We start from the raw sequence: 27,639 nt of genomic DNA on the forward strand, positions 1-27,639 counted from the left end.
GATTATCAGAGATAATTTTACCTCGTATGATTCAAGCGCGATCTAAAAAATAATTGTGAATATATTTAATGGAAGCTTAATAAAATCAACTTATGTTTTGGGCCAACTAATAAATAACTATTTTAGTTGAGACTTCTTTAAAGCCCAACTTGGAAAACCCAAATCCACTAAATTCAAAGGGGCTCAGCCCAATATGAAACCCAAATTGCAGGGTTGTTTTTGTCATTTAATCTTAACCTAGGGTGAAATTTGCAAATTCAAGTTTCTCTAAAGCCTCCAATCAGAACAGATAATTTTAACAAAAATAATTTTCTGGTCCCGTTTCTCTCTTCTAAAAACCTCTCAAAACCTAGCTAGATTTTATTTTCTCTTTTATTTTTCACCATTCCAGCTTATATTTCTTTTTATTTTTTTTTTCAAAAACCCATCACCCTCCTGCTCTTATCTTCTCTTATCATCACATGTAAGTATCCAAATTCAATCAATTTTCGTGCTTTAGGGTTTGTATATGTTTTAGTTCATATCTTATACAAGCATTTTTTTTTTCTGATTTGAGTTTTTTTAAGCCTTATTCATTACTGGGTTATCTTTGTTTTGCAATGATATACACTTCCTTTTGGAGTTGAATTGCTCTGTGACAAGCTTGGGCTTTTCTTAGTTTTTCTTCTTCTTCTGTGAATTGGTTCTATAAAGCTTTTCACAGTAGTGAGTAGTTCTGGTTTTATAGTTAAATGCAATTTTTTTTGGGGAGTTTATTTGCTTGCTGTTACTGGGTTCAGTTGTTTTCTTTCTGTTTTGTTTCATGTATTTATTTTTGTGTAGAACCATGGCTAAACAATTGAATGTTTGATTTGTGGGATTTGAGGTTGGCGCAATTTGATTAATATTTCATATTAGTTACTTTTATTTGAAAAACAGTCAGATTGACACAAATATTTGAATTGTAATATTCATTTCTTCCTTTTCTGCAGAAAAAAAAAGGGCTTATGGCTGAAGTTGATCAAAGCTTTGTTGAACATGAGGAGGAACAGGTACAAGAACCTCAGAACTTGGAGCAGAATCCGAACCTGGAACATAACTTGAACTTAGGGAACTACGTGGACTTGGAACCCAATGTGAACTTGGAACACAATATAAGCTTGGTCCACAACGTTAACTTGGAGCAGAACTTGCATGAGGAGGAAGATCAGGAAGAGGACCTGGAGGAGCAAAATTTGCAGCAGGAATCAGAACATCAACCAAAAGTAGAACATGAAGACGAGGCAGTAGTTGGAGGTGGTGAAAAGAAGTGGCCTGGATGGCCTGGAGAGAGTGTGTTTCGAATGTTGGTTCCCGCGCAAAAGGTCGGTAGTATAATCGGACGAAAAGGGGAATTCATAAAAAAAATAGTTGAGGAGACGAGAGCACGTATTAAGATACTTGATGGTCCTCCAGGGACGACAGAAAGAGCTGTAAGTTTGTAACTTTCCTTCTTGGCTTTAATTATGTTTGACTTTGATTCTGGGAATAGACTGTTATATAGAATGATTGTGCAGCACAAAGTCGGTTTCCTTAACTGCAAAAGTGGCAACTTAAGCAGACAGTAATCGCAGGACTGCTCTTTGCCCTTACAATTTCTTGCATATTTTCTGATTCTTGTTGGAAACTTTTGCCATTTCAATTTTTTATTTGTTTGACATTCCATGTGCATGTATTTGGCATTTCGTGCTTCTAGTGAAGTGATGTAGTCATACAATGCTATGGGAATGATTCTCTCTATATTAAATAATAAAGCTCCTAGTATTTGAAATTGCTTACATGCATGATATATTGGTTTATATCGTAAACATGATGATGATACAAAAAAGGGTAAGTATCAAACATACATCACCAAATCAAAGTTAAGCTTTAACTTATTCCTTTGTAATCTAGAACAATTTTATAAACCAAAGTAGACTGACTAGCCTTAATCTCAATATATTTGGCATGGGCTACAAGAACCAAGATGTAGAAACATTAAAGTATATGGGAAACAATAAAGAAATAGGAAGAAGAGTTGAAGTGCTAAATTAAAAAATATAAGATTCATAGTTAATTACTTGGTGCACCCCTTTTTTAATTGGAAACACATCTGTCAATCCATCATAAGTTCCTAATTTCATAACTACTTATACATATCCCATATTACTAACATATTTGTGAGGGACAATCCTATAGAGGTAGATAAGAAAACAACTAAGAAACAAGAAGAAGAATGGAAGAGCTAAATTAATGGATGTAAGATTCAGTACTCAAGAAGCAGTAATTTTAATAAGTATAATTCTTTGTTACATAATAATTGTTCATTACCTCTTAAAGTTGCAACATTTCGGCAGTCAACTACTTGCCCAAGGCATGATATCATTTTGAAGATTTGGGTAATTGAAGAAGATTGTAAGGAAGATCATAAGAAGCAATCGATAGAATATAGATACAGTTCCCTTTTCTGCAATAACAACAATGAGTCTGTGCAGGTTCTGTTTGCAAATTTTAAGGCAAGGAGTCAATCATCAATCAGACTCCAGTTTTGAGGATCCAAAGTCCCAGATAGCAGGGATCCGCATTGAGTATTTCAAATTTCCAAAAGTTTGAAATCTTGTCAGAACATGAAGCTCTGCTTTCTCTCTGGTAACTTCAGAACCTGGATGATTGGTGTCTTGCCTCCAGATAGTAAAGAAACTCTAAAAGGAACCTGTGGAAACAGCTTAACGATCCGTGGAATTCAAGCTAAAATCAAACTCTTATTTATTAGAAATATGCCTACAATAACTAGGGTCTAAAGTTATACAAATTCATGTAAAAACTGACTCAATAACAGATTTTAATGCATATATGATATGTTTCCTAATAAAATTCAAAATCTATAATCTAAATAACTTACAAAACTTAACAGGTAAAAACCACTTGATTAGTAAGTGTTCCCTTACTGCAGACAGGGCTAATAGTATGTATAGATGCTTTGGCATCCAATTGGAGAAAAGTAACTCAACTAAGGAAAAGTTATAACCTTGCTGAAATAGAACAGTTCTTGTAAAAGTTGGTATCATTGTTGAACATACTCAAAAGTGGTTTTCTTTTAAGTATGGAGAGTTTAATGTCATGTAATAGATCATATCTAATCTGATCAAATATGGCATTTTTTTCACCCATGTGATACAATATTCTTAATATTTGCTGATGGGATGTAAGAATTGGGATGTAACACTTGGCCTTTGTGCTGATGCCACTGCTTTGTCTTTTCAATAGGTAATGGTATCTGCCAAGGAGGAGCCTGATTCTTCTCTTCCGCCCGCCATGGATGGACTTTTGAGGGTCCATAAACGCATTGTTGATGGTTTGGAGGGTGATCCATCTCATACACCTACGGCTGTGGGAACCAAGGTTTCAACTAGGCTGCTAGTCCCTGCCTCACAAGCCGGAAGTTTGATTGGAAAACAGGGAGCAACTGTCAAATCCATTCAGGAATCTTCTAATTGTATTGTCAGAGTTCTGGGAGCAGGTTTTTTTCCTCAAGATTCTGTTCTTACATCTTTTGCTTTTTCTTTATACTTAGCGGTGCTGAAAGAGTAGAGTTTTAATGTTCAGTCTGCATAAGCTATTTTTAAATTTATTCTTAATTTCATTTCATATTGCTCCATGTATGCGATTCAAGAAGTTGTGGGCAAGTAATGTTACCGCTCATAAATTAAATCATAGTAATGTTACTGCTCACAACTTAAATCATACTGCTCTCAAATTAAATCATAACGTTGACAATATGACTTCTGATTTCTACCTAAATTCAAGAATATGGTTTATTTTTAGTACTAATGCCTAATAATTTGATGTTGTTTAGTTTTGGCATCTTTTGTTTGATAATCTCAGGCTATATCATTTTCCTAAAAGGATTTCGTTTGTAATTTTTTTTTTTTGCTTTTGATGATATGTTGACATTTCTTTTTCTTTCTCTATGTTTAAATAAAATGAGATTCTGCAGAAGACCTTCCCGTCTTTGCTCTTCAAGATGATAGGGTTGTTGAAGTTGTTGCAGAAGCAGCTGGTGTGCACAAAGCAGTGGAGCTAATTGCAACTCATCTCAGGAAGTTCTTAGTGGACCGCAGTATAATTCCGTTATTTGAAATGCATGTGAGGCTCCAATTTTTAGTTCACCGATGGTTAATTGTGCCTCTCCTTTTCCATAAAATGTAATGAAAAATCTGTTATATGTTTTTACCAGATGCAAAGGTCTAATCATCAGATGGATCACATGCCACCTCATCAATCCTGGGGTCCACCTCAAGGTGTCCCTCCAAATGCTAGTAGAGGTTCTGGTTATGGTCATAATCCTCAGTACATGCCACCTCCTCGGCAAATGGACAATTACTACCCTCCTGCTGATATGCCACCTCATATGGAAAAACAGCCCCATCAGGGTATTTCTGCATATGGAAGAGAAGTGCCAATGGGTGCCCATGGATCATCAAATCCCCAGAATGCACCATCAATGATCACACAGGTATACTGCCTACTTACATTGTGGTGTCTATTTTCCTGCCCCAGCTGCTGTTATGGTTCTTTGTTTTAACGGCAATATTTCCAGTCCTGCAAAATTTTAAGTCGATGAATGGTCGTGGTTCTTGAACTAGACCAGATAATGAAGTTTTCTGTGTTTTCTCTTTATAGGTCACTCAGCAAATGCAAATTCCACTATCTTATGCTGATGCTGTTATTGGGACAGCTGGTGCAAGTATTAGCTATATTCGACGTGCTAGTGGGGCAACTGTCACCATTCAAGAAACCCGGGGTGTCCCTGGTGAAATGACAGTCGAAATAAGTGGAACTGCTTCACAAGTTCAAACTGCTCAGCAACTGATACAGGCAATGTTCTTTGCCCTGATTTCCTAAAAATGATACTTAAAAATAAAAAACAAAAATGATTGTGTAATAATCATGTAATCAAGTTAGCATTAATCATGGCAGTCTTGTATAGATTGTGATGGTGGGCTAAATACTGATATCAATTAATCATGTTGCAGAATTTCATGGCTGAAGCTGCTGCGGCTCCAGCTCAGGCACAAGCAGGTGGGGTTGCAGACCAAGCTTATAATCCTTATGCAGCTCATAGTTCGGTATATGCTTCGCCACCATCCAATCCCGGACATGCGGGAGGGTATGGCTCTGTTTATGGCTCAAACTATGGGTACTAAGTCAGAATTGTTTCGATTTTCGATGTTGTCTTAGAGATAGAAAATTCTGGGGGTAAATTAACTGAAATTTGTTTTTTAAGTATGGACAATGGACTGCTGTAGAAAGTTGTAATCTTTGCTTAACGTCATGAGTTAAAAAACAAACCAAAACATGTTAGATTTTATGGTATGCATTTTCAATGCTTTTGATATTTTAATGTTCATCTCCAGTTTTTCCCAAGTTTTAAGTCTCTTGTTTTAAAGCTTATAGCATTGACTCGATCTTGTTGTTAACTTCGAATCCAGTAGAGAATAATGCTCCAAGTGGCTTGTTCAATTGGAGAAATTGTTTAAAGAATAAATTGGAAGGAAAAGTTCATTTATGGTAATTTATTTTCAACATTGGATATGATTTTAAATATCAATTTATAAAAAAAGAAGATATTATTCTCAATAAAAATGTTCATCTAAAAATTTACGTGAATGTTTCAATATAATGTATTTTAAATATGTTGTATATTTGAAGAATCATTACTTTTAATATTCATTTTAATATTTGAATATATATTAAGCATAAATGTTGGATATTAATATTTAAATTTAGTAATTGTTATATTAGAAGTAAATGTGCTATTCAATTTTAAAAAAATTTCAAGTTCAGGCCTCCCCACCCAAAAAAATGGGTTTACTGTTAAAAAGTTAATAAAATATTTTTATAATTAATTTTAAAAATAATTTTTATTTAAATTGAATTTATCCAGGTTGAGCTAGCCTAAGGTCCATGTCGGGCTTAAATTGAGTGAGGCTTATCGGGCCGGAGGGGTTACACAATTTTTGTACAAAGTCTAATTAGAAAAAATCTCATGCTTTTAGTATTCTTATTATTTGTCAACTGCCAAAGGAACATTGATTAAGGTTGTTTGTGAACATTTCAATGATTAGGGTTTAACGTGATTTTGTAAAAGCAGAGTTATTTTTATTTATTGATGCATGTGAAACTGGAAGAATAATAGAGTGGGAATAATAGAGATATAGAAGATAATGGAACATTAACTTGAAAAAGAATAAAAATAAAAATAATGTTTGGACATAGAAAAGCAAGTGATTCTTGAATTTAATAATCCTACACCACCTGAACACCAAATCATAACCGAACTTTTATCCTAACTACCATTAACCCCCCCGGGCTTTTAAGTCTTTTCATAAATTATCATTTAATTGATATAAAACATAGTTTTTAGAATCTAATCATATTTTTTTTTATTTTAAATTATTATAATATTATTATATTTTTGAAACAACAATATTAATATAGCACATCCACGATGCAAGTGAAAAGTAAAATTATATACAAATATATCTAAAAAAATTAATATAAATATTAAATGAGGTTTTAGTTAAACTATAGTGGGTTTAATTTCAAATCCTACTACGTGTTTATAATTTTTTTTAATATGAAATAACAAAAATACTTCAAAATAATACAATTTACCTTGTAAAGTAAAAATATTTTCGTCGTTACCCAACTGAGATGATACTTGAGTGACTCATAATACTTAATCAAATGCTTAACATATGTATAAATTATATTTAAAGATAAAAAAAAATATCATTTTTCCTTATCAGTCAAATATAGAAACTAAATAGACGGAAGACTCGATTCTTTAATTTATCATTTAAAAACAATTTTTTTAAAAAATAAATATTAAATAGATTCCTAAGTGAATATGTGAATCAATCTCTTTATATCTATTATTTACACTTAAAATAAAGATAATTAATAAATTTATTTTCTCTATTTTTTAAATTAATAAAGTGTTGGTATAGGAAAAATAGTTAAAATACATCATTAGAAGAAAAAAAATGAGAAAGTTATAAATTACTACATAATAAAATAAAATAAAATAAAAATAATCTATACATATATAATTCCTTCATGTGAATTTATTTAAAAATATTTATTTTACAAAGCAATAAATATTATTTTAAAGGTGTTTATATTTTGATAAATCTAGAAAAATATATGTATGTAATGCGTTTAAATCCAATATATTTTTATATTCATTCTTTAAACTTTATCATTTCAATTAAATCATATTTAATTTTTAATAAATTTATTATATAATTACTTTCATCCTTACCATGACTCGTGAGCATGTTATAGTCTAATATTTATAAAAAAAATATACAAGTTAGTGTGTATAAAAATATATATCTATAAAAACATATATATATATATATATATATATGAGAAAAATAAGTTTTCCAAATCTTTTCTCTCTTCCCTTTTCCCATTGCATTGCATTGCACTCATTCCCCTGTGTAATGCATAGTTTCTTCAACCCAACAAAGAAAAAGAAAAAGGAAAAATATTTGTTGCGTTTTAAGACTATCATATTTACACCATCAACAACTATAGATAATCTATACTTATATTTAAATTTTTGATTGAATTGATATCACGAGTTAATTTAATTAAAAAATTATTAAAATATTTTTTATATACAAAATAAATTATATTATTATAAGAGTATTTTTATATTTTTAATATAATGAGTTTTGAACGGACACATAATACAAACATTTTAATTATCAATTGATTTAGTTTTTTATATACAAATTTATTTATTATATTTTTTTCACTCACAGAGTGAATATGCCATAATCTGATAAAAGTTAAATTAAATATAAAAATCCAAAAAAATAAACTATAAAAGGAGATTTGAAAAGGAAAAAGAATAATGGCAAAGCTAAGAACATATAATCATATATTATATGTAAGCAATCATACGATGCCTATATTGCGTCAGCCACATAACATAACATTGGGTTTGGATAAGAAAGAATTATGAATTTAAGAAGGGGAATTATTAAGTTGGACTTGAAGATTAAAAGTACACAATGACAGTCACTTCCAATTATTATTATTATTATTATTGACTTTGTGGGTCATAAATTATTTTTAAAAAATAGAATAATAAAATTTAAAAGTTTATAATTATACTAAAAATTAAAATCAGGTATGTGTATGAAAACCATATAGTTGCATTTATTTATTTTCTTATTCTTATTCTTTCTTAGCTTTGGATTTGTTCGTATTCCTATGGTTTGATTTGGGGAGATAGGAATTATGTTCCATCTATAAATTGGTGGTGTCTTAAGCTCAAAGTGAGTGGCAAAGCTTCACCTCTCTATTCATCCCATCATTCTGGTACTCTCTTTTCTTTCACTCTTTATTATCACTTCCTTTGCTTTTTTATTTTTTGTTTATATTCTTTGAGGGAAACCCAAAATCATGTGAAAAAAGGAGAGCTTTAATTATTCTTTGACTTGATACCATACACTAATATTCTTATATTATTGATTGATTTGTTTCTGTTGATAATGCCATATTATTAATTAGTAAAATATAGATTTTTTTTAAAAAAAATTTTCCATCAAAAATATTTAGTAATTTGATTGATAGTATTCACAGAAGGAAAAAAAAAAACCATCGAAATCATTTCAAAATCCCATATATAATCACCCACATATGTTTTTCCTTTAATGTGCAGTGTTATAATGGCCTCTGGAAGTGAATACTTTAACCGTTGCGGACCCAAATACCTTACAATATCGACTGGAACAACGCCCACCATCGAAGGTCTGTATCAGCCAGCTTGGTTGAAGGTGTTTACATGCTTGAAGAAGATCGACAAGCTAGACGTGGAGTCTCTCAATGTGTTGCGCCACCATGGTGGGAGTTTTTCAACTTCAAAGTGGTTAATTCACTCGTTGATGACAATGATAAAAGCATCTTCGGTGCCATTTTCGAATATAAACCTTCAGCTTATTCGTATCATCGTTCGATGGATCGAAGCCCTCGGTACGTAATCGCCTTTCGAGGTACCTTAATCAAGTTAGAATCGTTTGCAAGAGATCTTAAGTTGGATATCGATATAATTCGAAACGGACTTCATCATACTGGTCGTTTTAGGACCGCCATCAAAGCTGTTCTAGATTTGGTGTCAGTGGTTGGGTCTTCAAAGGTGTGGTTAACCGGTCATTCCCTAGGTGCAGCCATGGCAATGCTTGCTGGAAAAAACATGGCGAAAAGAGGGAATTTCTTGGAAGCATTTTTGTTTAATCCGCCGTATGTATCTCCCCCTATTGAGAGAATAAAAAATAAGAAAGTGAGGCATGGACTTCGATTTGCTGGCACTTTAATCAAAGCTGGCATTGCATTTGCAGCTGCTGTAAGTGATAATCATAACAATTCAAATGGTATTCAAGATTCATCATTTGCTGCAATATCTGGGTGGATTCCATGTCTGTTTGTGAATCATTTAGACCCCATATGTTCTGAATATATTGGTTACTTCAAGCATAGGAAAAAGCTTGAAGACATTGGAGCTGGGGGTCTTGCAAGGCTAACAAGCCAGCATTCACTAGGGAATATGGCAATGAGTGCAGTGGGAATAAAAGGTATTGACACTTCGGAACCACTTCATTTGCTTCCTTCGGCAAATCTGACAGTGAATCTCTATCCTTGCCAAGATATGATTTCTGCTCATGAGCTTCATCAATGGTGGAGGCCTGATCTGAACTTGAATTGCAGTGTTTACAAGTACAAATAGTTTGTCGCTGTCATGGCTGCTGCTTGATCTGCCATCGGTTATCTCGGGGAATGTATTAATATTATTACAGGGTTTACAACTATAAGCTTTCAAAAAAAAAAAAAAAATGTAAAACTGGCTTGTAGTAAATCCTAAATAAATTTCCTAGAATTTAAGCCTTAGTCTGTCCTGCCTTTGCTTGGTTTGTATTAAGATTGTATGAGTTTAATGGAAATGGTGATAAAAAAGCCTTTTGTAATTTATGTATTTATTTTTTTATAATGAGGTAGGTGTTGCTTTCCAGAGAGTAGTTTATAGTTAATTTGTTTAGGGGTTTCTTTCCTTTATTTTACTAAAAAAGAAGCAGCCTTTTGTATGTATATTAGCCAAAAGCTAGAGTGTGTAAGAAGGGGAGTTTTCAAAGGATTTTTCGCATTTAAACACATTTAAATTCATGAATTTTAAGTTATTACAATAATATAATAGTCTTCAACTCATGCCACCACTGAAGAAATATTTATAAAATACACAAGACAATGTAGTTAATGGCTTCTGGATGAACTTCATGATTTGTTATCGGTTTCTTTACCTGAGGGAGCAACCTGGGATCTCACTAAGGGAATTAAAGCCTCTATGTTTGATGAAGGTAGTGAGAAAAAAGTACGAGGGCTTGATGGCTTCACTTCACATTTCTTTAAATTTGCATGGCATATAGTTGGTAATGATCTCTCTAACGCGGTTAAGTACTTTTTTGAGTGCTTGAGGATGCTTCCAGCTTTTAATGCTGCTACTGTTGTCTTAGTCTCTAAAGTGTCCAAATCCTAATCATGTTTTAAGGATTTTAGACCAGTCTCTTGTTCTTCAGTAGTGTACAAGTGTCTTTCTAGAATTCTTGTTAAAAGGATCACCTCTTTTCTCCCTGATTTGATTTCCGCTAATCAGAGCGCTGTCATACAAGAAAGGCGTATTACTGATAATACCTTGTTAGCTTAGGAGATTGTAAGAGGTTATAACAGGAAGAACTTGTCCCTTAGGTGGGCAATGAAGGCGGACCTGCAAAAAGCTTTTGACACACTCAATTGGGGGTTTTGTGCTTGATGTTTTGACTGCCATGGGATACCTAGATCTTTTTGTAGGGTGGATAAGAGCATGGCATCACTACATTATTTTCTATCTTTCTAAATGGTGGTCTGGTAGGATTTTCAAAGGCACTAGAGGCATCAGTGAAGACGCCCACTGTCCTCTTACCTATTTATTATTGCCATGAATGGGCTATTTAAAATGCTGGATGTGGTAGTCAAGGAGACAATCTGTTGATATTTTTGAAGGGTACTATGGGCTCAATTGTGGGTATTAAAAGCGTCCTTGACCAATTTTACATTTTGTCTACTCTGCAACTTAATGCGTCAAAAGTGAGGTTTTCGCTATTGGTATTTCTCAAGAAAAGTTGGATGCAATTCATCATGTCACTGGATTTCAGATAGGGAAGCTACCTATACGGTACTTGAGGGCACCCCTAGTGACCAGAAGGTTAACAATAAGGGTGTGTTCTCTTTATTGGAGAAGATTTCTGCTCGTATTTCTTCTTGGATGCAGGTAGAGTGTAGCTTGTTCAATCGGTAATCTTTCATGTTCAAAATTTTTGGTATAGGCAATTTATTTTGTCAAAAGTTGTACTCCAACGTACTAATCAGATTTACGCCTGCTACTTTTGGAAAGGGAAAGATGGGGCGACAAAGGGAGTAAGGGCAAGTTGGGGAGAAATTTGTAAGCCCAAATCCGATGGGGGACTTGGTTTAAAGAATCTTGAGATATGGATCCGTGCGCTAATATGATGTTAGCATATCCAAGCTACTTCGGCTAGCGAGGGCTCGCTTTGGATAGCTTAGATGCAAGCTTATATTTTAAAAGATCAATAGTTGTGGCAGGTCACGGTGAATGATCTTGGGGTTGCGAGAGGAAGCTAGTTCTTGCTTATACTTGCTGGTAGGTCATGGTGAATTGCCTGTGAAAAAGGACTGGGTCGAAATTAGAATGAAAGAAGGAAAATCCCTTGGCATGGCGATCCTGAACAGGTTACCAACCAAAAAGAGACTTCAGTCTATGGGACTTAATATCAACACTTGCTGCAAATTGTGTAGTGGGCTGAGGAGACAAGGGATCATCTGTTTTTTGATTGAGTTCTCAAAGGAAGTTTGGGGAGCACTTCTTAAGCTTTGCAATATTAATAGAAGACTTAGTTGTTAGAATCAATAACTCAGGTGGGCTATCACATAAAAAGGGGAAATTGACAATGATTAAAAATATTGTACAAAAATTAGATTAAGGGGATAAAACTATTAATACTTGTCATAGGGATTCTTCAATACACCTATATCTACTTTTTTTTTTAATTTAATGGTATCAATATATGAAATATCATATTTTAAAGCCCTAAGCATAAAAGAAGGAGGCTCGTTCTAAGTAACATGATGTGCATAGAATAATGTGTATTAACAAAGTTGTGAGTTGCCTTATTTATATTTTAAAATGTATTTGTTTGAAAATTTTAAAAAATATCTTTGAAAAAAATAAAAATATATGAAAATAAAAAAGTAAAAAAACTATTTTCATAGTTTTCACTAAAACTAAAAAAAAGTTATTTTTGTTTGATTTTCACCATAAAAAGCAAAATTTTTAAAAATGATTTATTTTTATTTTTTTAAACTTTTAAGATTCAAGATTAAATTGATAGAATATGTAAAGTTAAATGTTAAATTTATTGATTATTTTAGAATTTTGACCAAATTAATAGAATTTGTAAACATTAGGAGGCTAAATTTGTTATTATATCATAAAAAAAAGTTACATCAATGTTCTGTTAATGATTTAATGAAATAGTGACCAAAACATCAAATGTCGATAACTAAAATAAAATTTTGTGGATCTAAGTGGCTAAAATAAATACAAGTTAATAATTGGATAACTATTATAAGAATTTTACAAAAGAGACTTTAATTTGAGGTGAAAATTTATAACAGTTAAAATCTAAATTTAATTAAAAATAATTATATAACTCGATTAAACTAAATTTCAGAATTTATGTTAAGCCTTATTTTGACACCACATGCATTTTGTATTTGCATAAGAATATTACTTTCCCCTTATCTTATTTTATTTTATTTTATCTGATTCTCTATTATTGGTTTCAATTCTTCCTCATTTATTCCACTATAAAATTGTTTGAAAGTACTTTTTCGAAAATTCGTAAAATAATTTTATTATAGATTCTGATTATATTTGTACTTTTTGATATTATGTCTAAAATTACCCATAGCCCTTACTTAGTCCATAAATAAGAGGATAATGCGATTGAAGTACACTCGAACCAATGTCCTCCTACATTGACAATAATACTCTCATACCAATCGAATTAATACTCAATTGACCATTATTCGTAAAATTAAAAAAAATGCAAATAAAAGTAACATTAACTCAAAGGAAAAGTATATATGCCAAAGATAACATAGTGCAAGCCTTCCACACTACATTTCTACATCGTCATATGCCCCATGTCATATTATATTCTTTAAATTTTCGCTTTTCATATGAAGTAATTTTGTTCTCACTCATCCAATATTATCGAATATTAGTAAATCTAAAATTTCAATTTTAATTCAATTTCTTCCTGTAATATATGAAATTAATTTACAAATTTAAATTTAATTTTCAGCATTTATAATATATATTTTTTAAATTTTCGACACAAACTTGCATATGGAAAATAAATAAATGTATCGATAATTTATAATTAATTATTCTCTCTATTTATTTTCTAATATTCTTCGAAGTTGATATCATGTGCATAAATTTTGGTCCTATGGTTTCAAAAAGGAAAAAAAGTTTTCGATAAAAAATTGATAACTCATCTACTCTTTATGTATGCTTTTTAAAAATAATGTATATATACATAATAATAATTGATGTTATGAGTTAATTGAACATCAATTCAATTATAAAAAAATTAAAAAATAAATTTTTTAAAAAAATAATAGATTTTATTATAAGAATATTTATGTTTTTCCCTACTTGATAATTTTTTTAAAAAATAAATAATTTAAATTATGAGAAAAGATTATATAAAACCGTGGTTCCATGTCATCTTTATCACTTTCTAATGAAAAAAATAAAAAATCAGATTTTTCCTCCTGAAAAAAATTAAATCCAATTAAAAATGCTAAAAATCAAGAGAAAAAATTTGATTTGTCATTCTCTTATTAGAAAGGGATAAGAATGATATGGAATCACAGTTTCATACAATCTCTTCTCTTAAACTACAACTTTAAAATAAATTTAAAAAATAGAGTTAAATGTTGGTTTGATTTTATAAAATCTTTCATAGTGACTTGTGTATTACATAATTCAAATATAATTTGTTAATGTCAACCTTGGATCAACAAGGATTTGGACCGGCAATTGAGTTGTGAAAGTGAGAAGGCCTGCAAGAAAGAAAGAAAGATGTGTTATGGGTAGCCGGAGTTAATATTCCAATCGCTTTTTGATACTTAAGTTAATGGTTTTTGTTTAGGAAAAATGAAAAAAAGGTACAAGATGATGAATAGTTTACATAATCAAAAGGACTCCCTAGAGGCCTTTTATGTTTACCTCCTTACCTTTCATGTGACAATCCTCTTAGCCTTGAGATCCAAGGTGCATCGGAATTGGTTTATCCTTCTGTTTTGTTCGTTTGCTCTTTTTGTTTAGTTCTGACCGTGTTAGGCTCTGTCTTGCCTTGATCCTTTGCAGTGTCAGGGTTCTTTTCCTCCCCTACCATCAAGCATTGACAACTCCCCTTTTGTTTCCTCCCTATTATCTGTGCATTAGATATTTTATTATAACATCTTTGGGTCTTTTTACTTTCGGGTTTACGAGTATGACATAATAATAATCCTCCTTAAATCTGAAGTAGGTTATAAAGTGGCATCTATATATATATATATAAATTTATATGATTCTTCATACTTATTACGGATTCTCTCTTTTGTTGAATGTTTTGGCTTCAACATCACAATTCTATATATAGGGGAGGGGGGGTTAAAGAAGGGCGTATAACAAACATAGAGAAGTTTAAATGGTGAGGGAATTAAAAAGATGAAAACAGTAAGAATAGACGCTCTAAGACCAGGAGATCACATATTTTCTGATAGGAAATCACGTCTCTATTTTCACCATGGTACACTCTCTCTTGCTCTTATTTTTTCTTTTTCATTTCCTTAAAGAACAGGAAGAAAATATTATAGGTTTCCTAATTTTTTTTTGGCTTCTTTTGGATGGAAAATCCAATAACATTCATTCATGAATTTATTATCACTTAGTGATTTTTTAAATTAAAAAAAAAGTTAAAAAAGAAAGAAGCAATCGACCTAAGTTCTAGGTCGAATGGATATTGGATACAAGTGTATGTTCTCAGTTAAATTTCACACATAATGGTTATTACATGATTTCTAAATCAAAGGGAGACCTGTGATTAAACCAGGCATATATGTGGGAGATCAAATGGTGATTCATCTGATGGGACCAAGCAAGACTTACAACCTAAAACCCTGCCAAAGATGTGGGTTCAAGCCCCAAGCAGGGATCTTCAAAACTTGCCTCGATTGCTTCCTCAATGGCCACTCACTCTACCGCTACGAATACGACGTTTCTTACTTAAAACTGGTTTTCAAACGCTCTGGTTCTTGCAGCATTTGGGATTGCAGACCGGCGAACCAAGTCGTCGAAACCGCCTATCGTCTGCTCGAAGACAAGAGCTTCGGGAGCTACAATTTTTTCCTCAACAACTGCGAGGACTTCGCGGTGTATTGCAAAACGGGCATGGCCATGAGCAATCAAACAGCAGGGTTATTTGGGTTTAACTTGGTTGGTGCTGTTGGATATCATGCTACCAAAGGGATCTATGAAGCCTTTACCAATTAAAGAACAACTAAGGACTCATCAGCCATGATTTATGAAATAAACAGCCACTTGAACTGGGTTTTTGTGGTATAATATAAAAAAAAATATTAGTAGAGTATTGCAAAAGTGTGTGATGTGCTACTTTCCTAAACCTGTACAAAAACATGCAAATAATACCAATAAAAATTATGAATATATTTTCACTTCAAATACAAATAATCGAATCTCTTATTTTCTCTCTCATGTTTATTTTGGTTAGTTGTTTAGTTAATTAATTTGAATTGAATTATCTGTATCGATTCAGAAAGCGAAGTTAAATTTTTTTTTTTAGAATCGAAATTAAATTGTAATTGTTAGATAGTAAATATTGGAACCCACCATTGTTTGAAAAGTCAAATGGGGTGGACACCGAAAGTAGAAAGTAATATTGGTTGGCAAGTTGGGTTAAAAGTTGGCATGGGATAATTGCAATTTTGGTCCCTAATTGTATAGGGACATTGCAAGTTGATCCTTGAACTTCAACTATAAATAGGCCTAACCATTGCTTACTTTCTTCATCCCATAATTGCCATTCTCTACTTAAGGCATTATTCTCTCTCTCTATTTGTAAATTTCACTTGAAATTTTTGGAGTGAAATATATTTGGTAGTGCCCGAGGACGTAGGCAAAATTTGCTAAACCTCGTTAAAATTCTGGTGTTCTTTATTATTTGTTTTGCATATTTTGTGAATGTGATTGTAGTGATTTATTGTGCTATTAAATTACGATAGAGGGATATTCTGGCTAGGAAAGACTTGGTATTTAAGTGATCTTCGTGATCTACCTCTCTTTCCTGGGAATTGAACTTAGTGTGATTTTTCAGTACAATAATTTTACTCTTTCACACGCTCCCGCGCAACAGTAAAAATGTAATTTTATTATTTTAATAATCTATATCTTTATAATTTTAAATGATTAAATAAAATTTTTATCATTTTTAGGGGGCAAAATACAATTTTACCTTTATTAATTTAAAATTTTAAAAATTTTAAAAGACCTAAATTGAAAATTTTTCATTTTAAGGAGAGACAGGAACCCGACCAATCTCCTAGGTACGCCCTATGTGGATTAATACTAACCTTATATTAGTTAGTTAGGTCTAACTTATTATTATTATTTTTTTGCAAAGTCAGTGAAATACAAAAAGGATTGTTGAGAACAATCCAAACAAGTTCAATCACACAGTTTTTTAAAAAAAGGAAAAAAAAAACAACAACCTAGCAAATATTACTAAGCAGACAAAAACAACTTCAACAATAGATTTCCCCGTTGTAATCTGCTGTAGAAAACAACAGACCAACCCAGCATCATCCACTCTGCTTCAACAGCAACTCACCAAGCAGCTTTAAAGAAGTTTTACCTTGACATGCTTACCTTTGCTAAAGTTTCCACCATTCTATTCTTTTTGTGATTAGTGACTACAAACTGGATTTCAGCAATATGTCTACACCCATCTTCAATTTCCGCAAACAACTTCCTTAGCGACCATGGACGAAGATTTCTATATTTCAACCAATTCGATTAACTTATTTGACTTGTATTTATTTTGATTACTTAATTAATTAATGTGTATTTAAGATATAATCAAACTTCTTTATTTCAAGTTAAATTAGTTATATATGAATTATTATTAATTACATAAAATTATAACATCTTAACATGTTTGTATAAAACAAGCATGTCAATAAAGTTTCATCTAGATCCATAGGATAAATTTTATCATAAATCAACTATAACTTTACAATATCTTAAATTTGATTCCTTTGAACAATATTGTCCAGCAAGCATAAGAACCTCCTTTCCAAAAGCTTCAAAGTATAGGTATATTTCATTATTAAATTTAATTGTTTCTTGATTTTATGTTGTTCTTATCATATGTATAATAATTTTATTTTAGTTTATGCTCAAAACATAACTATATATATACATATGACTTTATCCATACACATATATGATTTGTCTCTTTAATAACAGTTACTTTGATAACAAATCTCTCGGGAAGAGATTTAAAAACCTAGCAAATTTGATAGAACAGACAAATTGGCATAAACTTCATTAAATGTTTCATTCACCGGTAGTCCGAGAATCAAATTTTATGATTAGCATCTATAGCTTCAATTGTTTCAAGAATATCACATTTTTCTTCCACAAAATGGCATTCAAAGCCTTGAAATTAGTTGCAACCTACAAGAGGTTCCCTTCCAATGAGAATTGCACGCCGAGTCTTTTCATCGATTGATTTTATAAAAGTCTTCATCCTTGCCTTTCAATATGCCTAATTGGATCCATCCAACATCGGGTTGTAAGATAGAAGAATCTTTCATAGTGAGTAAAAATTAATATCAAAATCACTGCTTACTACGTCAAGTGTCTCGCTCTAATAATAAATAGAAGAAACAAGTGATTTTTGCATTGGTATTTGAGTAGTTATAACTGAGGAGACTAGCAAGTGAAGAACAACAAAACAAAAAGATTGGTTACACAGTTCGATTTCAACCATGTATAATTGATGATTTTGTTGGAAAATTCGGTTTAGAAAACAATATTTTTAGACGCAACGGAAGTTTAAAAATTTTCTTTAAAATCGAGTCTTGTGATATTTATAGCATTAAACTTTAACTGAAATTATATATGTGCTTTGTACGAGGTGATTAAGTCGATCTCAGCTTTCTATTGAATGACCTTCTCTACTATTCATAAACAGATCTAAGATCTATTTTACTTGGATTCTGTCCAATATACTATCAGCCAAGTCAGTCACATTTATGTCTCGATCTTCTAAGAGTCATCTGCTTCAATACCAAGACAAGGTATCTCTCCAATTGGACTTGATATACGACATATTAGTTTTTCAATCGATTTGTTCAATTTCGATTAGACTAATAACATGTTTGGATTATCTACTAATATAAATTGTCTTTCCTTATTATGATCCGACCACATAATATCGCTTGATATTTGTTAAACTTTAGGTAATTAGTAAACTAATATTTGTTTTCATTTTTATTTATATGCAAAAAACTATTGAAGACAATATATGAATATATTAATAATACTAATGAATATTTTATTAAACTATTTTTTTTTGAAAAATTACAAGTACATATAAACAAAATCACTACACTAAGAGCACTAGATCTTGACGGATTTAAATCCTACAAATCACTATATACCAAACTTACACTTATACAAAAAATCTAGATCACTTTCTACTAAATTTTTTATCAAAAAAGGCAGCTATAAAATCAAAGTGGTTCTTAATAGAATAATATAAAGCACTAACTTTCTTACAAACTAAGTCAAGCTTCACATATAATTATTTTAGCCATGGTGAAATCAGGGGCGTAGCTAAGGGGGTTGGCAGAGGTCCAGTTTCTCTCTAAAATGAAAAATTTTCATTTAAGTGTTTTAAATTTTTTAAAATTTTAAATTGGTAAAAATAAAATTGCACTTTGACCCCTTTAAAAATGATAAAAATTTGATTTAATATTTTAAAAATTATAAAGATATAAACTATTAAAATGGTGAAATTAGATTCTTAGTATCATAAAAATTACAATTTAATTTCAATCCCCTAAAAATTTTTTTTGACTTTGCCCCAAATTGAAATACAAATATATTACAATAACAATTCCCACCAAAGTATCTTACAAAATAGGACTACTTTGTTAGGATAAATAATGAAATTTTCAACATATTCTTTTTTTTTTGGTGAAAAAACATGAACAGGAAGACAACTTTAAAAGACTTTAAAATAAACTAAAAGCTTGCTCTTGCAGGATGAGCATATCCACCACATCAGGAGGGACTTCAAAAGTCTGAAGGGAGGTCTGCCAAGAGGGGCCTATCTTCGCTAGTTTGTCAGCAATTAAGTTATGCTCTGCTATAGTATGGAATAATTCACACGTGTTTCATAATTAGGTAGTTAGGCTGTTGAATGAATTAGTTTTATTGTTAAGGGTCGTTAATAGCTGTTAGCTTTTCCTATTGTGTATATAGTCTATGCCTTTGTACTGAGAAAGGAAGCTAAGAAATACAGTGTATTACCTTTTAGATATTTCTCTAGAATTTGGTTAGTTTCTATCATGGTATCAGTCGCTCGGTGATCTTTGAGCATGGCTTTCACGTATTCTCCTGATTCCAATTCTGTTGATCTAAGTGGCTCAGTTTTCTCCGGTGATCGGATCGTCACCTCCTTTCTACGGCAGGATGTGGTTAAGCTGGATGAGGGTACTTTTCTTCAGTGGCAGCAGCAGGTACATTTTATTCTTGCTGGCTATGATTTGCTTGGCTTTCTTGATGGAACGATGTCTGCTTCGGCGCGATTTGTCCAAGCCTCTGATGGCACTCTGGTTGCCAATCCAACGGCCTCGATCTTTACTCAACAAGATAATCTTCTCACATCGTGGTTGTTATCTACGATTAGTTCTTCGTTTCTTTCGTCTTTCACGGATGTCTGATCTGCGTGCGACGTCTGGATGATGGCGAGCAGTTTATTTGCAGCAAACATTACCGCAAAGCAGTCTCAACTTCGACACGACCTTCACTCACTCAAGAAAGGTAACCTTTCCATCCGTGCTTATGTGGATAAAATCAAAAGCATGTGTGCCCTTCTTGCAGCATCTGGCTCTCCTATATTGGAGGCCGAGAGGACATCGGTGTTGCTTGCAGGCTTGTCATCTGACTTTGATGCTATCATGTCCTCTGCCTCCCTCTCCTCCGGTCCGGTTCCTTTCCAACGTCTTATGGATGCGCTTCTTGAGTGTGAGGCTCGTCAAATGCGGACTATTTTCGATGTTCTGGTTGCCGCTAATTTTGTGGAAGGCTCTTCGTCACCAGCAGTGGACGGTTCTTCTCGCGGTGGTCGATCTCCTGGTCGTGGGCGTGGGTGTAGCTTTCGCACTCTGATCCAGTGCCAGATCTGCAGTCGCTACGGTCACATTGCTCAGCGTTTTTTCTATCGTTATCACCGTGATGACCAGCACCAGCATGCTGCTCCGATGCCATATCAAGGAGATTCTGCTTTGGGAGCGAACGAAGAATCATGGCCTGATCAAAATTGGATGCACGATGGTCAAAATTGGATGGGGCTTTCTAGAGGTACTGTTGTACGTTCTTATCTTTAGCCAAATATGGGGGCTGTTTCAACACGTGGGCCGCATACTGTGCGTATGCCAGCTGGGCCACATTCCTTTGGTTTTTATGGTAGTCTGCCTATTGATCATGGACTTCATATGGATTATGGACATTCTGGGCGCATGGTTGGCCGCAATGTTGAACACACTGATTTGGGTTATTCCTATGGTGCTAGGCCACGTGGCCCAATTGGTGCTGATCCGTCGTGTGGGCCTAGTGGAGGGCCTAGTGGATCTGTTCGGCCTCGTCTTAGTACTGGCCCGAATTGTTCTAAACCGAATACAAATTGTGTATGGTTTTCTGAGGTTCAATGGCGAACAAAATCGCGAGCTCGTGTTTTTGATATTGAATCTTCTCAATATGACTCGTCTCAATTTGTTGGAATACCAACCGGAGTTTCTGAGTTTCGTGCCTCTGATTTTTCTGATGCAACAGCATATGACTCTAATTTTGATAACAATGACTCCTATGTTCCGTTGCCGGTAGGGAGCTCCTCCTAGTGTCCAGACTCGGGGGCTACTCATCATGTGTGTCAGAATGCGTCTGATCTTCATACCTCTTCTCCGTATACAGGTGACTCTTCTTTATTAATGGGCAATGGGGTTTCCTTTAGTATTTCATCCATCAGGAGTACTGTTTTTTCTACAAAGGCAAAATTACTTCATTTGTCAAATGTCTTGTGTGTTCCCAGCATCCGAAAAAATTTACTATCTGTGTCTATATTTGCTACTGACAACAATGTTTTTTTTGGATTTCCCCTCTCCTTTTGTGTGATTAAGGACATTCAGGCACAGGAAATCTTAATGCGGGGCCAAGTTCGTGATGGGCTTTATCATTTTTTGTGGACCTGGTTGATTCGTCTCCATCTGCTTACACCACTGACGTCCATGATCGATCTACGGGCGATGATATTTTTACTTTGTGGCATAAAAGGCTTGGTCATCCTTCTTCTACTATTGTAAAAGCTGTTCTTGACAATTGTCGGATTGTTACAAATAAAAGCTCTCTTGATAATGTTTGTGTAGCTTGTCAGTAAGGAAAATCCCATAAATTGCCTTTTTCCTCATCTCGTACTGAATATGATGAATTGTTTGAGTTAGTTGTATCTGATTTGTGGGGCCCGGCTTCAGTTACCTGTAACGAGAATTTGTATTATGTATGGTTTGTTGACATGTATAGTCGATTTACCTGGGTTTACTTGCTTAAACGCAAGTCTCAAGCAGTGGACTATTTTCTCCAGTTTCAGCAGATGGTTCATACACAATTTGGGAAACGTATTAAGAAATTTCAGAGTGATTGGGGCAGCGAGTTTCGTGCCTTTGCTCCAGTTCTAGCTCGTCATGGGATTCTTCATCGCATTTCATGTCCTCACACTTCTGAACAGAATGGTGTTACTGAGCGTAAGCATTGACATATTGTAGAGACCGGTCTCACTCTTTTAGCTCAGGCCAATCTACCTATGGCGTACTGGGGTTATGCTTTCTACAGTGCAGTTCATCTCATCAATAGACTACCCATTCCAGTGTTGAAAGGTATGACACCGTATCAACATTTGTTTAGTAGTATACCGGCATATGATCACCTTCGGGTTTTTGGGTGTTGTTGTTTCCCTTACTTACGTTCGTTTTTTAAACACAAGCTTGAATTTCGAACTCAACCTTCTATATTTCTTGGCTATAGCTCGCAACATAAGGGATATTATTGTTTAACATAAAGTGGTAAGATACTTATTTCTCGGCATGTTGTCTTTGATGAAAAGCGGTTCTTGTTAACTGATTCTAGGGTTCTTAGTGATCAGCCTCCTGTATGTACTTCTTCGTTTGTTCCTGTTCTTCGTTCTTTTCCCACTACAGGGCCTCGACAGCATTCTGGTCTTGCTTCCTTGCCCGCTACTACTTGTAAGCCATCTTCCTCTGATTCGTCAGCTACATGTAGTCTAGTAAATCCCCCTTCAGTTGACACCATGACTACTTTGGGGACTGGCCTACAACAGACCCTCTCTTCTCCTACTGCTCCTCCACCTGCTTCTTCTCTTGCTATTGATCCTCCTGCTACTACTTCTAATTCTCATGCTATGGTCACTCGGTCTAAGGCTGGAATTTTTAAACCCAAAGCATTATCTGTGGATACGGTTGATTTTGAGCCGACATCTGTCGAAGAGGCTTGTGACAGCCCTAATTTGACTCTAGTCGGGAAATGGTTTCGGGACGACAAAATCGAGTCACAAGAATAATTAAATGTTATGTTCTATGCCTATTATAAGTGAAAGTGTATATGTGAAAATTTCATGCTTTGATTTTGTCTTTTAAATGTGAAATTAATTAAAAAGGACTTATGTGAAAACATTGAAATTGTGATAGGTTGAAGTGTAGTGGTCAAATATTGCATGGCTTAAAATATGGAGATTTGCATGTCAAATTCCCCATTTTTAAGTAAGTAGCCGACCATGGTGGTAGTGGAATAGCCATATATGCCTTACATATTAATATTATAATAGTTAATGGGTGTGATTAATAAAAAAAGAATAAGAAGGCCATACATCTTTGCCTTGTTCTTGCCGAATGTTGGAGAAAGAATGAAGAAATATACTTTGAGGATTTCGGCAATGGAGCAAGCTCAAAATCGAAGGTAGAACAGAAGGGCTCTTTGATATTTGGCCTTGGTGATTTTAGTTGGAGGTATGTTTGAAGTGTTTTGAAAGAAATTACTTGTGTATTTTAGGATAGTTTCTTAGTTCCTCCATAACCCATGTGCAAATTTTCATTTTGGTAGCTATGGGAGCAATCGGTCATGAGAGGATTTTTCATTTAGAAATGATACTTTGATGTTTTGTTTTGAATTAATAAAAGTACTCTATTCGGTTGAAATTATAAAAGTATGTTAAGTTTAAAAAAAAGTTTGAATTTGTAAATGTAAAAAATAAGTGTGCTTGTGTTATAGCCAAATATACTTTGAAAATTATAATGGAGAAATTCTTATGATATAAGCTTGTAAATTAAAGTTATAATTTGTGCTTTGTAGTTTTAAATGGTTAAAGACTATTCGGTTATAGCCTTTATTTTTCATGAAGAAATCAAGTTAAATGTATATGTGCCTATGTTATGGCCGAATGTACTAAGGGTGGATTAATATGGAGTTTAATGTTATATTGATTCGGGTTTGATAGTTTTTGAAAAATAAAAATAAAATTTTGTGTATCTAATTTGAAATGGCTGAATGGATTATATAAAGTGATTTGAGATTTTGGATGCCTTGTTTTGTGGCATTCGGCTATGATAAAAAAAAATGATTGTATCGGGGATTTTAGATATGTGAATTGGTAGGTGATATGTATTTAAATTTTTTATTAAGGTGTTGGCTATATGGTTAAAAATGTGCACATGAAAGTATAATAGGTCAAATGAATTTTATGTTTCTATTTGTATGATTTAGTTGATGGTGTGATATATTAGCATACTTGGATATTGATGTTTGTGTGTCTCGTGTTAATATGATAATCGGCCATAAGCATGATTAAATGGTTCGGTCATTGTTTGGCATAGGTGAAACCTATATGAATTTGTTACATTCGGTCATAAAATGGAATTAAATATGAAGGCTAAGTTTGAGTAGTTAAGGCCAAATGGGTTATATATTAAACATAAACGGATTTTATGCATATGAGTATGTATGTATTTGTGTGTGCGGCATTGATGATAAATGGCAATTGGTAATGTGGTAAATGTTTAATAAGTTGACATTCGGAGTTAGCTATATGTCTTGAAGCTATAGTGTAATTTGAAAAATAAATAAAAGTATATGATATTAAAGCATGCATTATATATATGCACGTGTATACGCGGTTGTGCATAAATATGAGTAAATGATTAAATTGTGATAGTCATATATAGGTATATATATATGCCTTATGTATGTACCTTGTGCTTATAGAGACATTCGGGAATACGGTTAAATTCATGTATAAGGAAGCATGATAAGTTATGTGAATCTTTGCTTGTGTCTGCGAATAAGATATAGATTAAATAAGCATGAAATCGAGTCATGGCATATTTTATAAAATATGATACATATTGAAGTTATATATGATTGTCAAATGTGACTATTAAGAAATAAAGTTGAGTAAGTAATTAAACAAATCTATTTGTTTTAATTAAGCTCAAGAGAAAAGAGGATCAAAATCAGATAAGGGAAAAGAGAAAGTAATAGAGTAGCCTTTCCGCAACCGTTCAAATATATCCGAGGTAAGTTTTGAGTAGTCACCTTTAGTGTATAATTGATGATGCCTTGATATGTGTATATTAGATGAACTGTGACCTTTTGGTTCTACTTGAATTAAGTTGTGTGATAAATAATTTATGTATATGACTTATAGTCGAACGGTCACTATGGGTTAAGCTTGAATGGTGAAATGGATATGTGATATTTATGTATGACTTTTGAACCGAAATGTAAATGATGGTGTTCATATGGAGCTTATATCCGAATGTAGCAAATGACTACTAATGTGATATGTTGAATGAGATGTGTTAATATATGATTAAATATGCATGGTATTTGATGTGTATCTGGGCTTAAAGACCCGCAGGCTATATGCTGGAATTATATCCGGGCTTAAAGACCCGCAGGCTTCGTGCTGGAATTGTATCCGGACATAAGGTCCACATGTTTCGTGCTGGAATTGTATCCGGACTTAAGATCCGCAGGCTTCGTGCTGGTACTATATCCAAACTTAAGGTCCACAGGCTTCGTACTGGTACTATATCCGGGCTTAAAGTCCTGTAGGCTTTGTGTTGGTGATTGAATTCGGGGTTTAAACCTAGCAGGCTTAACGCCGATGATTCGAATAAGATTATGAATTTGAATGTTCGAGGTAAACCACTACTGATTATGTATGTTACATTATGAGGGCCAGGTACGTATTATGTACTCGTATGCGATTTTGATTTGGATTGAATTATAAGTGTATAAAGTGATGCATATGTGAATAAGTGTTACAACTATAAATGTGATCGTGATACATTCGGTAAATCTGTGAAGTTATGTGGAAGTATATGATTGTTATATGTGATTATGATCATGGAAAATTAAATGTGGATATGATATTGTATTTTGTTCGTTTTGATTGAATTAAAGTTGATAGTGAAGCATTTTAAATGCCTACGTTATATAAGTTCAATCTTGAATGACATGATATACATGTTTAAATAATATGAAAGCAAAGAATGTGTGAAAGAGTAGATTGTAATAAATCTGCTTGGGACAGTAGCAGTAACATGATTTTTGGAAAATCACCATAAATAGTGAGAGTTGAGTTAGAGGCTGAATAAATTATGTAATGAAAGCTTAATGAGTCTAGTTTCTTATAAAAGAAACTGTGTAAGCAAAAGAATTACCGATAATAAGACGTTTGAAGTGGTGTGGGACAGAGTCAAAATGACTTCGAATTCCCCTGTTTTGTTTTTAGAAAATCATTGTAAATTGTACAATGATGGTTATAAAATAAAATTTATATGCTTAGACTCCTTAATGAGTCTAGTTTCAAATGAAATAAACGAGAACATGTTTTGAATTCTGTACAACAAGAAATCTGATTCAAAGTGAAGAATGGTCAGAATAGCAAAATAGTGAAACAGGAAAAAAATTAAGAAAAATATGGTATTGATTGAAAAAACCAAAAATTCTGAAACTTTTATGGATGGAAGATATATGAGTCTATTTTCAAGAAAAATTAACGGTACTTGATTTGGAGTTTCGTAGCTCCAGTTATAAATAATTTAGTGACTGTTGGTCAGGAAGTCAGCTTGTCGTGAACTTGAGTATATGTTGTAAACATTGATAAAACATGTAAATGAGTTGCTAATTGTTTTCTTAAGAACTTACTAAGCGTAAAGCTTACCCCCCTTCTTTCTCATGTTCTCTAGGGTTGCCAGGTTTGCTCGGGTTGGAGTTCGCAGGAGATATTATCACACTGTCGAGCTAAAGCTATTGGTGTAGTGATTTCGAGTACTTTGAGTCTATGGCATGTATAGGTGTGTAAATATTAGACTTTGTGATATGACTTTAACCATATGTGTTGGCCTATTTTGATTATGGGGTTGTAAACCCATTTTAATTATGCATGTATGTGCTATGGTATTACGTGATGAGTTTATAATGATTAAAGTATGAATTTTCTAAGTTTTCTTAAATTCCCCGTTTAGTCCCGAACCACCCCAGATATATGTTTTGGGTCTTGTAAGCCCATATATGGGATAGATTGCATGTGAAAAGAAAACTTTTAAATTGATTGAAATTTTACGGCATGGTTTTTGTGTGATTGATTGAGTTTAAGCCGGGTAACACCTCGGACCCTATTCCGGCGAGGGATATGGGCGAGGGGTGTTACAAGGCTCTTGCTAATCCAGCCTGGAAAAGTGCTGTTCAAGCCAAATATGATGCTTTGATTGCTAACTCTACCTGGGAACTTTGTTCTCTCCCTCCTGGTCGGAAGGTGATTGGGTGCAAATGGCTTTTTAAGGTGAAGAAAAATCCTGATGGGACGATTGAACGAAGGAAGGCACGGTTGGTTGCCAAGGTTGTTCTCAGGTACCCGGTTGTGACTTCAAAGAGATGTTTAGTCCAGTGGTCAAACCTACCACTATTAGGTTAATTTTGTCCATTGCTGTTTCTCGTGGCTGGTGTCTCTGGCAAGTTGATGTCAATAATGCCTTTCTAAATGGTGATTTATCTGATGAAGTCTTTATGCAGCAACC

At 33.3% G+C, this 27,639-nt stretch overlaps 3 protein-coding genes and 1 pseudogene across 6 annotated transcripts; all 4 read left to right on the plus strand.

Moving 5' to 3' along the window:
* The first annotated feature begins 274 nt into the window (after positions 1-274).
* LOC107894991 (flowering locus K homology domain) lies at positions 275-5,395 on the plus strand. 4 transcript variants are annotated; one of them, XM_041075139.1, is made up of 7 exons: positions 275-467; positions 972-1,451; positions 3,265-3,517; positions 3,995-4,143; positions 4,235-4,513; positions 4,681-4,875; positions 5,034-5,395. In XM_041075139.1, exons 2-7 carry the CDS (start codon positions 987-989, stop codon positions 5,202-5,204), a joined length of 1,512 nt encoding a protein of 503 aa, XP_040931073.1. In that variant the 5' UTR covers positions 275-467; positions 972-986; the 3' UTR covers positions 5,205-5,395. The 4 variants fall into 4 exon arrangements, with proteins under 4 accessions (XP_040931073.1, XP_016675654.2, XP_040931072.1 ...); XM_016820165.2 differs by having other exon boundaries at positions 279-463; XM_041075138.1 differs by having other exon boundaries at positions 288-467; positions 3,986-4,143.
* Positions 5,396-8,449: 3,054 nt separating this feature from the next.
* Positions 8,450-10,037, plus strand: LOC107895010 (GDSL esterase/lipase At4g10955-like; annotated as a pseudogene).
* Positions 10,038-14,775: 4,738 nt separating this feature from the next.
* LOC107895016 (protein LEAD-SENSITIVE 1) lies at positions 14,776-15,907 on the plus strand. Its single transcript, XM_016820200.2, has 2 exons — positions 14,776-14,990; positions 15,294-15,907. Exons 1-2 carry the CDS (start codon positions 14,909-14,911, stop codon positions 15,731-15,733), a joined length of 522 nt encoding a protein of 173 aa, XP_016675689.1. The 5' UTR covers positions 14,776-14,908; the 3' UTR covers positions 15,734-15,907.
* Positions 15,908-18,865: 2,958 nt separating this feature from the next.
* Positions 18,866-23,150, plus strand: LOC121204719 (uncharacterized). Its single transcript, XM_041075140.1, has 2 exons — positions 18,866-21,460; positions 21,667-23,150. Exon 1 carries the CDS (start codon positions 20,230-20,232, stop codon positions 20,875-20,877), a length of 648 nt encoding a protein of 215 aa, XP_040931074.1. The 5' UTR covers positions 18,866-20,229; the 3' UTR covers positions 20,878-21,460; positions 21,667-23,150.
* Positions 23,151-27,639: the final 4,489 nt, after the last annotated feature.

This window comes from Gossypium hirsutum, chromosome A08 (genome assembly GCF_007990345.1).
Source record: "Gossypium hirsutum isolate 1008001.06 chromosome A08, Gossypium_hirsutum_v2.1, whole genome shotgun sequence".
Classification (NCBI taxonomy): Eukaryota; Viridiplantae; Streptophyta; class Magnoliopsida; order Malvales; family Malvaceae; genus Gossypium; species Gossypium hirsutum.